This window comes from Sus scrofa, chromosome 5 (assembly GCF_054392235.1).
Source record: "Sus scrofa isolate SSC_HxYL_T2T_F1_AM1 chromosome 5, Sscrofa_HxYL_maternal_Yorkshire_Landrace_v2.0, whole genome shotgun sequence".
Taxonomy (NCBI): domain Eukaryota; kingdom Metazoa; phylum Chordata; class Mammalia; order Artiodactyla; family Suidae; genus Sus; species Sus scrofa.
Window position 1 is genome coordinate 73,897,078 of NC_139387.1, and position 12,295 is coordinate 73,909,372.

Genomic DNA, 12,295 nt, shown 5'->3' on the forward strand with positions numbered 1-12,295 from the left:
TTTGAGAGGCTCACCTCAGTCTCCTCGGTCCCCAGCAAATCCCTGGGGGCTTCAGGACACATCAGCCACAGGACGGGACCCCAAAGGCGGGCGCTCAGGACGATTCATGCCAGCCCAGCCTCCCCTGATGGGGGTGCGGACCGCCGCACGTGGAGGGGTTCGGGAAGCCCCACGCTGTACGCCTTCCTTCCCGCCCGGCCCATCCACCCACCTCTCTCCTGCTCCTCGTCACCGTGACAATGACAGCAGAGGAAAACCCATAAACCAGAACCCCAGTCGAGGAAGCTGGGGGCCTCCTGCTGCCACCTGCCACTGGATCAGGGCTCTCGTGGCTCCAAGGCCTCCTCCCTCCCTGCCAACCACCTAAGGCTGACAGGGCGCCCCTGCGCCCTCTCGAGGCTGTTCCAGAGCCACCCTCTGAAGGTGTGGCCCAGGCCAGGTCACACCCTAAGGTCTCCTCGTGAGACAGACACCAGACACACGAACCCTGGGAATGATGCAGAGAGAGGGGAGAGGCCATACCTAAATCTGAAAGCCCTGCCCCACAGTGGGGGCGGGGTGGCTTGTTCCCAGGCCCTTCCACACACACTCGACTGGACGTCTATGGCAGGTGACAGGCACCGAGATGGGAGCTGGCCTCCCATGTGGCAGGCTCAGGCCACTTGGACAGGCCCCTGACCAAGCCCGCATCTGCTCACGAGGCCAGAGGGGGCATGCGGGTTGCTCAGGCGCCCAGAGAGGCCTCCCCGCCCAGCAGATCTGTAGCCTGGGTCCTGCTGTGGGCCGTGGGTGGACAGGCAGGCTAGTCCTCCCACCAAGCACCCCGTGAAAAGTCTCAGTCGAAGCCCAGTGGACACAAACACCGCAGAGAGACAGGCTCCTTGTGCTTTTGACACGTTATCAATTTTTATTTAAAAACATGCTAAAAACATGGCGTTCCATAAAGCTGGGACCAGGATGAAGGAGGCGCACAGAGACGGCATCACAAGCAGAAAAGTGCACTGAAACCAGCACATGTGCCCCCCCAGGCAGGCAGGGTGTGGGCACCAGCCCCCCGCTGTGCCCCCACCCCCACCCCCAGGGCCTGGTCAGGGAGGGAAGCCAGGATGCGCCCCAGACCTCAGCCCCACAGCGGCAGAGGGGGATGGGAGGACAGGAGCACAAGAGGCGGCTCTGAAGGGCCGAGGGGCGGAGTGGACCCCAGGCACCCGTCCCCAGCTCCCGTCCTTGCCGGGTCCCTGCTGTTAGCACCTCCACCAGCGGGTGGGCAGGGGCCGGAGAAACAAGGACGTCCTTCCCATCCACCTGGACCACTCTTTGGCCACCAAAGCAAGGGGGTCAGCGTCAAACCAGAACTCCTGAGTGAGGGGCTGGAGTGAGTCAGCACCCCTTTCAGAGTGAGAGGCCACCATGCAAGCCCACACTGCCAGGGAGGGGCAGCACTCCCCCAGCGGGGCGGCGGTCGTGGGCACCGGTGTTGCCCCCAAGGGCAGCTCAGTGCTGCTCGATCACATCCCCTGCGAGGTGGCTGCAGAGAAAGGCCGTGGAGGCAGACACGCCCCTGAAGGCTGCAGAACCTTGGCTTGGGGGCCAACTCTGTGGCCTGCCTGCATCACTGAACTAACACTGACCTTGTGGGGGGGGGGGGGCGGTGCACCAGGGAGGGGACTCACTCCCATCATTCTGCCCGTGGGATCACAGTTGGGAGAAACTGAGAAGGTGTTGGGCCGCATCACCGACGTCATAGGATGCCTTCTGTGGGGGTGGGGACCGCTCTACACAGCAGGCAAGGGGCTCAGAGAGCCCCCCCGCTCCATGCATGGACCCTGCTGTCCAGTGTGGATTCGGCCAAATAACCAAAACACCAAGTACAGGGTCGGGCAGGAAGGCAGTTTGGGGACCTTTGGACAGGGCTCTGTGGACAGACAGATGAGGCAGGGGCTGGCAGGAGGAGGGAGACAGGAGAGGGCCCCAGGGCCACACGGCCCCCCTAAAGCTCCAGAAACACAAGACACCAGGGAGGCCTTACGCCCTCCCTAGGGCTGGGAGGGGCTGGGCTTTTACTGTTCGTTTTCACAAAAATTAAAAATTGCATTGATAGGCATAAACACAACCCCCCGGCCCCAACTCATTATAATGCCATCCCCTGTGCCACCTGAAGGCTTGTTTGCCCAGGGTCCTTCATGGTGCTGTGGCGATTTATCTGCTCTGGGCTCTGCAGGTCTGGGCTCCCGGGAGATGGCAGAAGCTCCCTCCCAGGAAGACAGGGCCACGGGGGGTGCGGGGGGTGGGCATGAGCACCCAAAGCCCTGCCCACAGGCTTCCCATCAGCACCCCACTCCTGTCTCAGGAGGTGGTCTTTACTCTCCCTAAGACCGAGACCACCCCACTCTGCTCCCCACTACCTGAAAGTAAGGCTCCTGGACACACCAGGTCTGTACACCTGGTCCCGCCTGTCTCCTACTTCAGACAGTACACAGGGGGCGGGGGTGCTGGCTGGGTGGCCAGGTCCTGGCTCCTGGAACAGGCAGGTAGAGGTGGAGAGGAGACACAGACCCTGCGGGAGAGCAAGGCACCCAGCCAGATGGTGCAGGACAAAGGCAGTGCCCAGACAGGCCTGGGTGGGGAAGTGCTAGCTGGTGGGGAACGTTGTTTCCAAGATCAGCCCCATGGATTATTGGCCTTTTTTTCTTTTTTTTAAACTGCACAACTTTCTTAGACCAGTATAAGCCTTGGTGTGGGCACCTTGCTGCAGCCGAGTGCCCCCCTACCCCGGCCATCTCCAGGCCCTGACTCAGACCGCCTTGTCCTGGGGCTACTGGAGAGTCGCATCTCACTGCTCTTGGGTTTCTGTTTTTTCCCTCAAGGTCACCGAGCTCATGATTGCCTGCCACCCTAGCCTCAATGAGCTCCAGGAGGGAGAGGAGGGTCCCAGGACCCAGATGGACCTCCCTCTCCCCCAGCAGGGAGTCAGCAGCCCAGTGGCACCCTCCCCTCCCGTCTCTGGGGCCGTGGGTCCCCTGTCACTGTCTGAGCAGTTCTGCGGAAGGACTGCTTCCCCTTCCAGAAGCAACGTGAGAGAGTGAGCAGCATCTGAACTAAAGAGGTATTTGTCCCAGAGTTTCTAGCAGGAATGTCTGTGAAAGTAACCGGTTTGCAGAACCTGTGGCGGGAATGCCCGCAGGGGTGGAAGGGGAGCCTCCCGGCTGCCAGAGGCCAGGAGGGAAGAAATAGGGAAAAAGAACTGCTCATCAATGACACACAAGGACCCATGACCACTTGGCCTCATTCCCAGCAAAGTACCCCCAGCCCGAGAGGACCCCTGCCCTGGCCTCTCGCGCCGGCCACTCCCCATACTGCCCCCCACCCCCGTGCCTCCATCTCACCTCCCTCTCCCAGGCTTCTCTCCCAGGCTTCCCTCCCCGCCGCTCAGTGCACCCTGGCGAGAGCCTCCTGAGTGTGTGCAGTGGTCTGTCCCGATGGAAACCGGACGGACGTCCTCTGTCCCCACCCATCCCCACCCTCAGAAAGAAAATCAAACCATTACAGAAATCAACGCAGTAAAAAGTTATGAATCAGAAAGCTAACCCTAAACTTATCTGAGAGAGCGTATTCCTGAATAATCGTAATCAGAGTAAAATAAAATAAAAAAGTTACACTGTTAAGGTATAAAAAGCCTGGGCGAGACGCTCCCAGGGGCCTGGCGGGAGGCGCTCAGCCCCACCCCCGCCAGCGCACCCCTCTCCGCTGGGCAGTCTCTCCACCAGGAGGCAACACTGCGCCCCCCACGAGGGGAAAAAGTGTCAGCTGAGGAAGGGCAGGGCAGTAACGCATCAGTGCCGGGGGCTCCCAGAGCATGCCCCCCGCCCACCCTGTCTTCTTTGGCAAATACACAGATGCAGGAATCTGGATGCCCGGGCACCCCAAGGTCTCCGCGCCTCCTCCTCCCCGGCCTCCGCCCACCAAGAAGGCCCAGGCAGGTGGCGAGAGGCGGACCCGGGAGGTGGGCGCAGAGGTCAGCAGTCTGCAGGGTGTGGGCAGGCGACACACAGCTGAAGTCTTCCTCCCTGGCACAGTGTCCGCGTGGGCCGGGGCGCGCGGCCAGCCCGCTCAGGCGTCGTACTTTTTCCCAGTCCGGTGGATGTGCTGGAAGAGGGTCATGGAGAAGGCCATGCCCAGGATCTGAAAGACACGGGAAGGGGCCTTAGATGGGAGCCATGGGGCACCCAGAGCACGTGGGGCAGCACCTCATGTTGAAATGAAGACGACGCAAGACAGGAGGAGGCTGCACACGGGGCGCTCGGCCGCTCCAAGCTGCCTGTGTGGGGCGTCACCATGGCCCAGACACCTGCTATTTCAGAGCTGGGTGGCGAGGACACGGCCTGACCCTAAACAGCAGCTGATGAGGAGCTGGGGAATCGGGGGCAGCAGGCCACTGACAATCCACCAAGTCACATTCGGGGGTCCTGGGGCACATAGATAGCATGGTGCCTGGCCCAGCAGGCACATCTCACCGCCACTGCATTAGGGGGTGTCCACACACATCTGTGCTCCTTCAGTCCCTGATTTCGAGCAGAGCAGGAGGCTTGGGAAGCCAGCCTGTGGCCTCTGGGGACTGTCAGGGGCCCCGGAGCAGGTGGCCGGGGACACTGCCCCAGTGGCTCTCAACACTCAAGGTCTGCGTGTGGCTTTGGAGATAGAGGTGCCCATCCGGCCCCGGCTCTGCGTAGTGACGGCCACTCTAACACTCTTAGATGAACAGACGTGCTCGGCCCGCAGGCCCGAGAGTTCAAGGAGGAGGGAGGACCTCGTGCAGGATACCCCTCTTCCCACGGACTGACAGCTGACGGCGGGGGCAGGTGCTCCAAGAGGTCAGGTGCTCACCAGGGGTCCGAGTTCAACACAAGTGGGCAAGGAGCGAGCCCAGAAATGCTGCCCCAGAAAGGCGGGGACTCCTGCTCTCAGCTACACGGGCCTCTGCCTCCAGGAGGGAGCCAGGGGTCCCCTCCGAGTCCCTCTCCATCACCAGCTGCCCTCAAGGCACGGCTAACGGCAGCCAGCCCTTCCTGAGTGTCTCCTCTGGCCTATGTCACAGGAATTAGACTGAGTTAATGCTAAGTGTCTGATGATCGTGCCCGCCATACAGGTGTGGAAATAAAGGTATAGAAGCCGAGCCACGTGCCAGGACACACATATCTCAGGAGCTGGGTCAGAGAGACGCTCCGGAGGCCGGGCCTGTGCCCACAGCTGATGCCTGAGGACCCAGGTGTCATTCAGTTCAGGTGCAAGGTCACTGTCCCTGTGCTGTAGGGGGCTTCATGCGAGGCCAGCACAGGCCCAAGGTTCAGAGGGCGCAACAACGACACAGCAGGACTGGGGCAGTGTGCGCTCCAACGCCCGGTCAGTCATGCCCCTGGGGCTCCAGCCCCGCCCTGAGCCCAGTCCCGCTGGGCTGCAGCCAGGCTGGCGGCCTCTCACCTGCATGATCAGGATGCACATGCCCACCGTGCCAAGCACGTGCTTATTGTCGTCAAACCACATCTTCACCTTTTCGTAGCAGCCCTGGGGAGCAAGGAACACAGGTTCAGGCGCTGGTGTGACCGTGGGCCCCTCCTGGCCAGCCCCCACCTCATCGTCGCTGCTCCTGCCCCCTGCCTCTCCTGGACCCCAGCCCCGGGCCTCCCGCCTCTGAGCCCTTCCCCCTGGGGGGGTCCACCCACAAGACCCACCCCTGCACAGCCGCAGACCCCATTCCACCCCAATCTCTGACTCCATTTCCCACCTGCCTTTTGGCTTCAGTCGGATGTGCCCCCCACCCAGCCCATGTTAAGCCACCGCCTTGGTGTTCAGCACCACCCGCCCCAGACTGTCCACCACACGGGCTCCTGGGAAGGGGCTCCAGCCTCACCGTCTTCCAAAGCGGGGTGGTGCTGTTGCGGCCGCAGCCCTGGGAGTTCTCCATGCAACAGCGGTCAGGAACCGTGTTCTCCCCCAGCACGGGGTACCAGTCTGTATAGTCGGTAACGCCACAGCAGTGCATCTGTGTGTCGGGGGTGGCGAGGGGCAGGGTCAGACGGACCAGGCCCAGCGTCCCCCTCCCACCTTCCCCACCACCCCACCCCACTCCACGGGAGCAGCCGCCTGCAGTTCAGCCTTCTTGCCCCTTCTTTGGGCCTCAGTAGGGTCCTCAGGGGAGGGAGCAGTGGCTCCTTCCTGGAGGCTGAATGGGGAGAAGGCAGTGCTGCCTGCTCTCCTCTGCCCCCAGAGCTGGGCGCAGGCAGGGCGCTCAGCCCTCTGCTCACCCGCCAGCCCCACCTCTTTGTGGGTCATCCCGAGCTGGCTGTTGCCCCTCCCCAGGGCTACACAGGGGGCTGCTCTGACTCGTTTCCTCTTAGCAGCAGAGCCGCCCTGCCTAAGTCACGACTAGGGAGGCAAACCTGTGGCTAAAATAAATTCAGTCATTTGGGCCAAAGCCTCAGAAGGGAACGGTGGGGGTGGTGTGCCCTCTGGATCATCCTTCCTTCCCAGCCCCTGTGCCCCATGGCGCCCTCCAGCCCGTCCACACCCAGGCCCTGCTTGCCCCTCTGCAGCTGCCCACGGCACAGTGTCCGATCCGGAAAACACAGTGCCCAGCCTAGTGCCCAGGGAGAGTCTAAGGCCCAGGCCCGCCCACCTCCCCGGCCATGCCATCTGAGCGCAGCGGCCGAGCCCCGACCTCACCTCGGCCTGGATGATGTTCCAGGCGTTCTTAAGCCCCACGTTGTTCTCCGAGTTGTACAGCAGCAGACCTTCCTTGAGGTCCTTCCTGGCATTCTCGTTCACCTGCCAGGTGAGGGCACATTCAGCTCGATGGGGGGGCGGAGGGAGGCCACTCCTCTCCCCGATTCGTCTGGGTGACCTAGGACTGCGGCCCACAGCTCTTCCAGGCAGGGGAGGTCCTGTTGACCCAGTGGGGTGGTCTGTTGGGGCCGGGGACCCCAGGAGAGCTGAGCACCCAGAGGCAGAGACAAGCCCAGCGCCTCAGTATCCCTGGCCCCAGGACCGGGCACACAGGACATCCGGCCCACAGCACGTCCCCCATGGCCTCATAGCTGGGGTGCCAGGGTGCACATCAGCCAGTCAGAGATCAGTGCACCCCTTTCTAGTAAGTAACTCCCCCCGCCCACCTCTGCCTTGCCTGTAGTGCTGCAAAATAACAGCCACCTCTGGGATTGTTGTGAGAATCAAAGAAAAGGATTCCTACAAAGAGCTAAGAACAGGGCCGGCCCAGACGGATCTCTCGATATTGTTATGGCCTCCCTTTCATACATGCAAAAGAACAATTGTTCCTCATCCTAAGAGCAACTCTCCCCTTCCGTGTGGCCTGAGCCATCCTTCAGGAGCCCAAGGGGCGAGTCATTACAGGGCTCCGGGTGTAATGCACCGGAAGAGCTGGCTGAGCCCCCAGCACGGCCCCCCTCCACTGTGAGCCCTCGTCACAGGTCACCTGGAAAGTTCCCCAAGTTCCCCAAGTTACCAATGGGATACGCTCCAATCACACGGCCCACCCAGTGAGCTGTGCACCCCTTCTCCAAGTGGGCAGCACAACTATGCTTAAATACTCCCAGGGACAGGGAGCTCCCTGCCACAGGTACAGCCCATGGCATCTCTGAGTAATTAGAGGATCCACTTCCTAGGACCTTGTAAGGTAATGAGCTCCCCATGCTGCCACCACCAAAGCCGTTCCTCTGGGCCTTTCTTAGCTCTTCTTTCCTCGCAGGTATGACCTGTCAGCGCTTTTCCTCCGGCTTCTCTGACCCAACCCTAAGGGTGAGGAAACGCCATACGCCCTCCCCCGAAGGCTCACCTTGTCCATGTAGACAAAGAAGAGGATAATTAAGATCAGCTCCGCCAGGAGGATGATCAACAGGACGATGAAAAACTGGAAAGAGAAGGTCCAGGAGTGCGCACGTGGTAGAGGTCATGGCCAGAGATGGGTGCAAATAGGACTGCGCGGGACAGGAAGCACCCAGACAGGGCTTCCCAGGTGTGGGAGAGGCCACCCACTCCTGGGGAATCCCAGATGGGGAGGGAGGGTGAGAAAGGCCACGGTCAATCAGGGAGTGGGATGGGCACGGAGGGCATGGACAGCTGATCATGAGGAAGAGGGGCGTGGTAAGGCCAGGAACATTCTACAGGCAACTTCCCCGGCCTCAGGCTGGGCCCCCAGTGGGCTCCTTGGCTCAAATGCAGAGCAATCCAGAGTTCAGAGGTCAGAGGGACGGGGCTGGGGTCCAACTTACACTGAGGAGGAGGCACCTGTTCTCCTTGATGGCCCCCAGGCAGCCCAGGAAGCCCGTCACCATGACGATGGTGCCTATGGCGATGACGAGGTTGGCTGCAGACAGCGAGGGGAAGCTGGGGGAGAAGGTGGCAAAGTTGCCTTGGGACACGGAGAGCCAAATGCCCACTCCAAGCAGCCCACAGCCACAGAGCTGGAGAGAAAGGAAAGCCCGTTAGACCGGCACTGCTCTGGTCTCCATGGATCTCGAAAGAATGCATGTCAGCCCCCCAGATCCCCAACCATGAGACACAGGGTAGAACCAGGCCAGTCACATCAGTGGTGTGACCTGCACAAACCCCCAGGCTCACCGGGTCTCAGTCTTCCCACCTGGCAAATGGGATGACACCAGCTTCATAACCTCGTAAGGTCACTTCAATGAGGACAAATTAGATACGACACGGGAAACGCATGTAACAAGGGCAGAAGGTCCTAGATGCACACATGCAGTTATGGTTGTCCTTCAGGGCAGAGGAGGGCCTGGTGCTCAGGAAGGGGGCGGGGAGGGGGCACATGGTGGTCACAGAAGCAGCTAAGGGCTAGTCTCTGCATTGGGAGAGAAATCTCGGAGCCCAGCTCCTCAGAGTCTGAAGAACAAATTTCGCAGAGATGGAAACAGGAAAGAGCTCCCCGGCCTGGCTGAGGGGCTGGCCCATGTATGGGCCGTGGGTCCAACATGGACCCCACCATCCATCCGGCGAGCCAGCAGCCAGTACCGGCTCTCCTCCACCCCGGGGCTGCGATGTCCACCCCCAACCTCCAGAGGCTGCCGTTCAGGCTCCCTGGCCTGCAGGGTTCCACAAGCTGACACTTCCCACTCCCTCCACTGGCTCCCAGGAGCCAATCGATCAGTCAACCTCATTAACTGAACACCTACAGACACAGTGTGTTCAAGACCTGCCTTCCCAGGGCCTCTGCTGGGCAGGGTGGGAGGGCGGTAAGAGCAGCATAAGCACTGTGGCCAAACAGCATGGGCGGGCCCTTCAGCATGTGGACTGGGGCAGGGAGGGCGCGGTTAGACACAATTTAAGAGAAAGAAAGCCTGTGAGGAGGGTGGCCAGGGCCAGGCGTCAGCCTCAGGGATCCCCTTCTTGAGCTGGTGCCGTGCTATGGCCCCCAGGATCCAGGCCCATCCCTGCTGTCAAGCCGCCCCCACTCTGGAGAGCAGACGTGGGATCGCAGGCCAGGCAGCCGCGAGCGGGCAGAGGGCGGGAAGGACGGCAGGGGATGCCAAGGGGATGGCACATCCTCTCTCTTTTGGACCACAAACCACACTGATCACCTGCTTGGTAGAGCCAGGCCTTGCTCTGGGAAGTGGGGGAGAGGGGCAGAGACAGTGGCCAAAGCGCTGGCAAAGACCTGCTCTCAGGAAGACGGGATTTGTGCAGGGGACAGAGACATCGCACAGGCAAACACACAACGTGATTTCAGGAGCTATGAAGAAAAATAAGTAAGGATGAGAAGAAATCAGAAAGTAACTGAGGGCAGGGTGGTGGGGGAAGGCCTCTCAGGAAGGCGGGGAGGAAGGGTGGAGGTGGAGAGGAAGGGTCCTTTGAGGAAGGACCTGGCAGAGGGGAAGTGAGCCACTTAAATAAGTGGGGAGGATGTTCTAGAGGAAATGGCAAGTGCAAATGCCCTGGGGTGGAGGCGAACCTGGCCAGCGGTGGGGGCCGGAGGTGACAGTGGCGGGGACCAGCGGGTGAGACCTCACAGGCAACGGGAAAGAAAATGATGTTGTTCTCAGGATGGGAAGCCAGAGAGCAGGACAGGGGACATGATCTGTGATCGCTCTGGCTGTTGTGCAGGGAACAGGCCATCGGAGGGCAAAGGGGAAGGTGGGAGAGCAAGCAGGAGGCCACCAGGTGACCAGGAGGGGCCGGAGGGATCTCCAGCGGGTGGCTATGCAGGAGTGCTGAGAGATGGTTTGGTTCGAGATGTGTCCAGAAGGGCTTGCTGAGCCTGGACGAGTGAGGAGGATTTTGATAAATGGGGAGACAGAAAGGTGGTCCAGACAGAAGAAGCGGGACTCTCCCCACCAGTCCCTAAACCAGAGATTGTTCCAGGAGCTGCAGGGATGGAGTTGGGCAAGTGGAGCAGCTGCAGGGTCCCCTCGCTGTGGGGAGCAGCCCTGTGCCCCGTGCCCTGCAGCAGCCTCAGTGGGACGGAGCCAGGCCCAGGGCATCCCCTGATGGGACGTGCACCCAGCTCGGCCAGGACAGGGTGCCACCACCCCTGCCACCACCAGGTGGCGCCCCAGGCTGGGTCAGAGCTCTGGGTTTGCAGAGAAGCCCCGACTCAGCCAACTTGTCACTTGACTCTCTTCAATCTGGTCACTTTCTATGCTGCCGACTCAATTTTTCTTTCATTAATCACACCATGGAAATTCATGCTCTTCATGCTGAAGATGTATGGGTCTAAAAGCAGACCCTGGAATGAATAAGAGGAGACCCTGCTGCTTCCAGTTCACTTGCTACAGGTAAGGAGCCTGGCCGTGGGACCCCGGGGCCGTGGGACAGCTGCCCCCCCTGCACTGGAGACACCAGGCCCCCTGGAGCCTCCCCGGGCCTGGGGAAGCCCTCAGAGTACTACTCAGTGCACTACGCCACCTCAGGTAAGGGACTCGGCGTCCACAGATACCAAAGGACCACTGACCGGCTTCCCCGGCAGCCAGCTCCCGCTGGGAGGGGGCCTATGTGGGGCTCTGGGAGGGGGCTCCTGAGGGAGGGGCCTCGATGTGGGGAACCACCACGGCTCAGAACTCCAGGAGCCAGTCTTCTCTCTGACTCCACACCCTGTCCTCTGACATGGTGCTGGCTCCTTGAAGCCATCCCAGGAGGGAGGAGCTGGTACCGATCCCCACATCTGCATCCTTCTCACTTCCTGTCTGAGGTCACCCTGCCCCCGGGAAAGTCTCAGGTAAGGCCTGCTGCCTACCAGGGTGCAGCTCCCACCAGCAGCCTGGACCCAAGTCCAGCACCTTCTTCACAAAACCACAGGGCCATCCCCTGCCCCACAAAACCACTTGCGGAGTGAATGAAGCCCAGCAGGCCGTGAGGGGCCCTGCTCGCCCCATATCTTCAGGCCTCCCGCTGAGAGAGATGGACCCTTGGCTCCCACCTCTGACCCAGAACCAGGCCCTCAGGCCCTAAGTTGACAGACTGGGATGCAGAGGGCACTGATAGCCATCACACCACCAGGCTGGGCCCAGGACCCGGCCTGCTGGGTTTGGGGCAGAGACGGGCATCATCACATGCCCAGGAGTCCCTGAGTGCTCGCTAAGCCACCGACAGGTGAGGTGCCAGGCCCACCCCCTCAACATCGCTCCTGGTTCGGGCCACGCCCCCCAACCTGTCTCTGGCCTGTTGAGCCCAGCCTGCACAGGGCTGCCAAAATTCCTTTCCCGAAAATGCCTCCTTCATTCCGCTGCTCCCCTGTGTGATCCTAAGATTCTTTACCTCTCTGAGGCCCAATTCCCTTTAAAGTGTGGCATATGGACTAGAGAATTTCTCGGGTCCCTTCTAGTACCGGCTCAGCCAAGCCTGAGACACGCTATTCTCAGCCCCAGCCCAGTGGTTCCCACCAGGGCGACCTTAATCCCAGGGGACAGCTGGCAACGTCTAAAGACATTTCTGTTGACACAACCTGGGGAGGGGGTGCTCCTGGCATCCTGGGTGGGGGCCAGGGATGCTGCCAGACATCCGACCAGGCACAGGCCCTGCCCCATGACAAAGAACCACCTGGCCCCAAATGCCAAGAGAGAGACCCAGCCCCCTGCCAGGTGTCCAGCCTGCAGCTCTGGACTCCCTGAGAAGACAGCTACCAGAGAAACAATCTGGTGTGATCCTCTGGGGGTGGGGCAGCGTCCTGGTGGGGGGGCGATGACACAGCATGCTGGCTCTGAGAGGGATGTCATGGGATCCCAGGGGATGACAGAGGAAAGTTCTGGTGAGGGCGGGGCCAGGGTGGTTAGGAGGC

General features: G+C 61.1%; 1 protein-coding gene across 4 annotated transcripts in view; it reads right to left on the reverse strand.

Annotated features, from left to right (window-relative positions):
* Window positions 1-884: 884 nt before the first annotated feature.
* Window positions 885-12,295, reverse strand: part of TSPAN9 (tetraspanin 9) — a 192,594-nt gene continuing 181,183 nt past the window's right edge. For 3 of the 4 annotated variants that reach the window (XM_005664070.4, XM_085024864.1, XM_013997827.3), the window contains 6 exons: window positions 8,283-8,474; window positions 7,847-7,921; window positions 6,721-6,822; window positions 5,909-6,040; window positions 5,479-5,562; window positions 885-4,182 (listed from right to left, as the gene is read on the reverse strand). In XM_005664070.4, coding sequence (XP_005664127.1) covers window positions 4,111-4,182; window positions 5,479-5,562; window positions 5,909-6,040; window positions 6,721-6,822; window positions 7,847-7,921; window positions 8,283-8,474 — 657 coding nt within the window. In that variant the 3' untranslated portion in view covers window positions 885-4,110. 4 annotated transcript variants of the gene reach the window in all.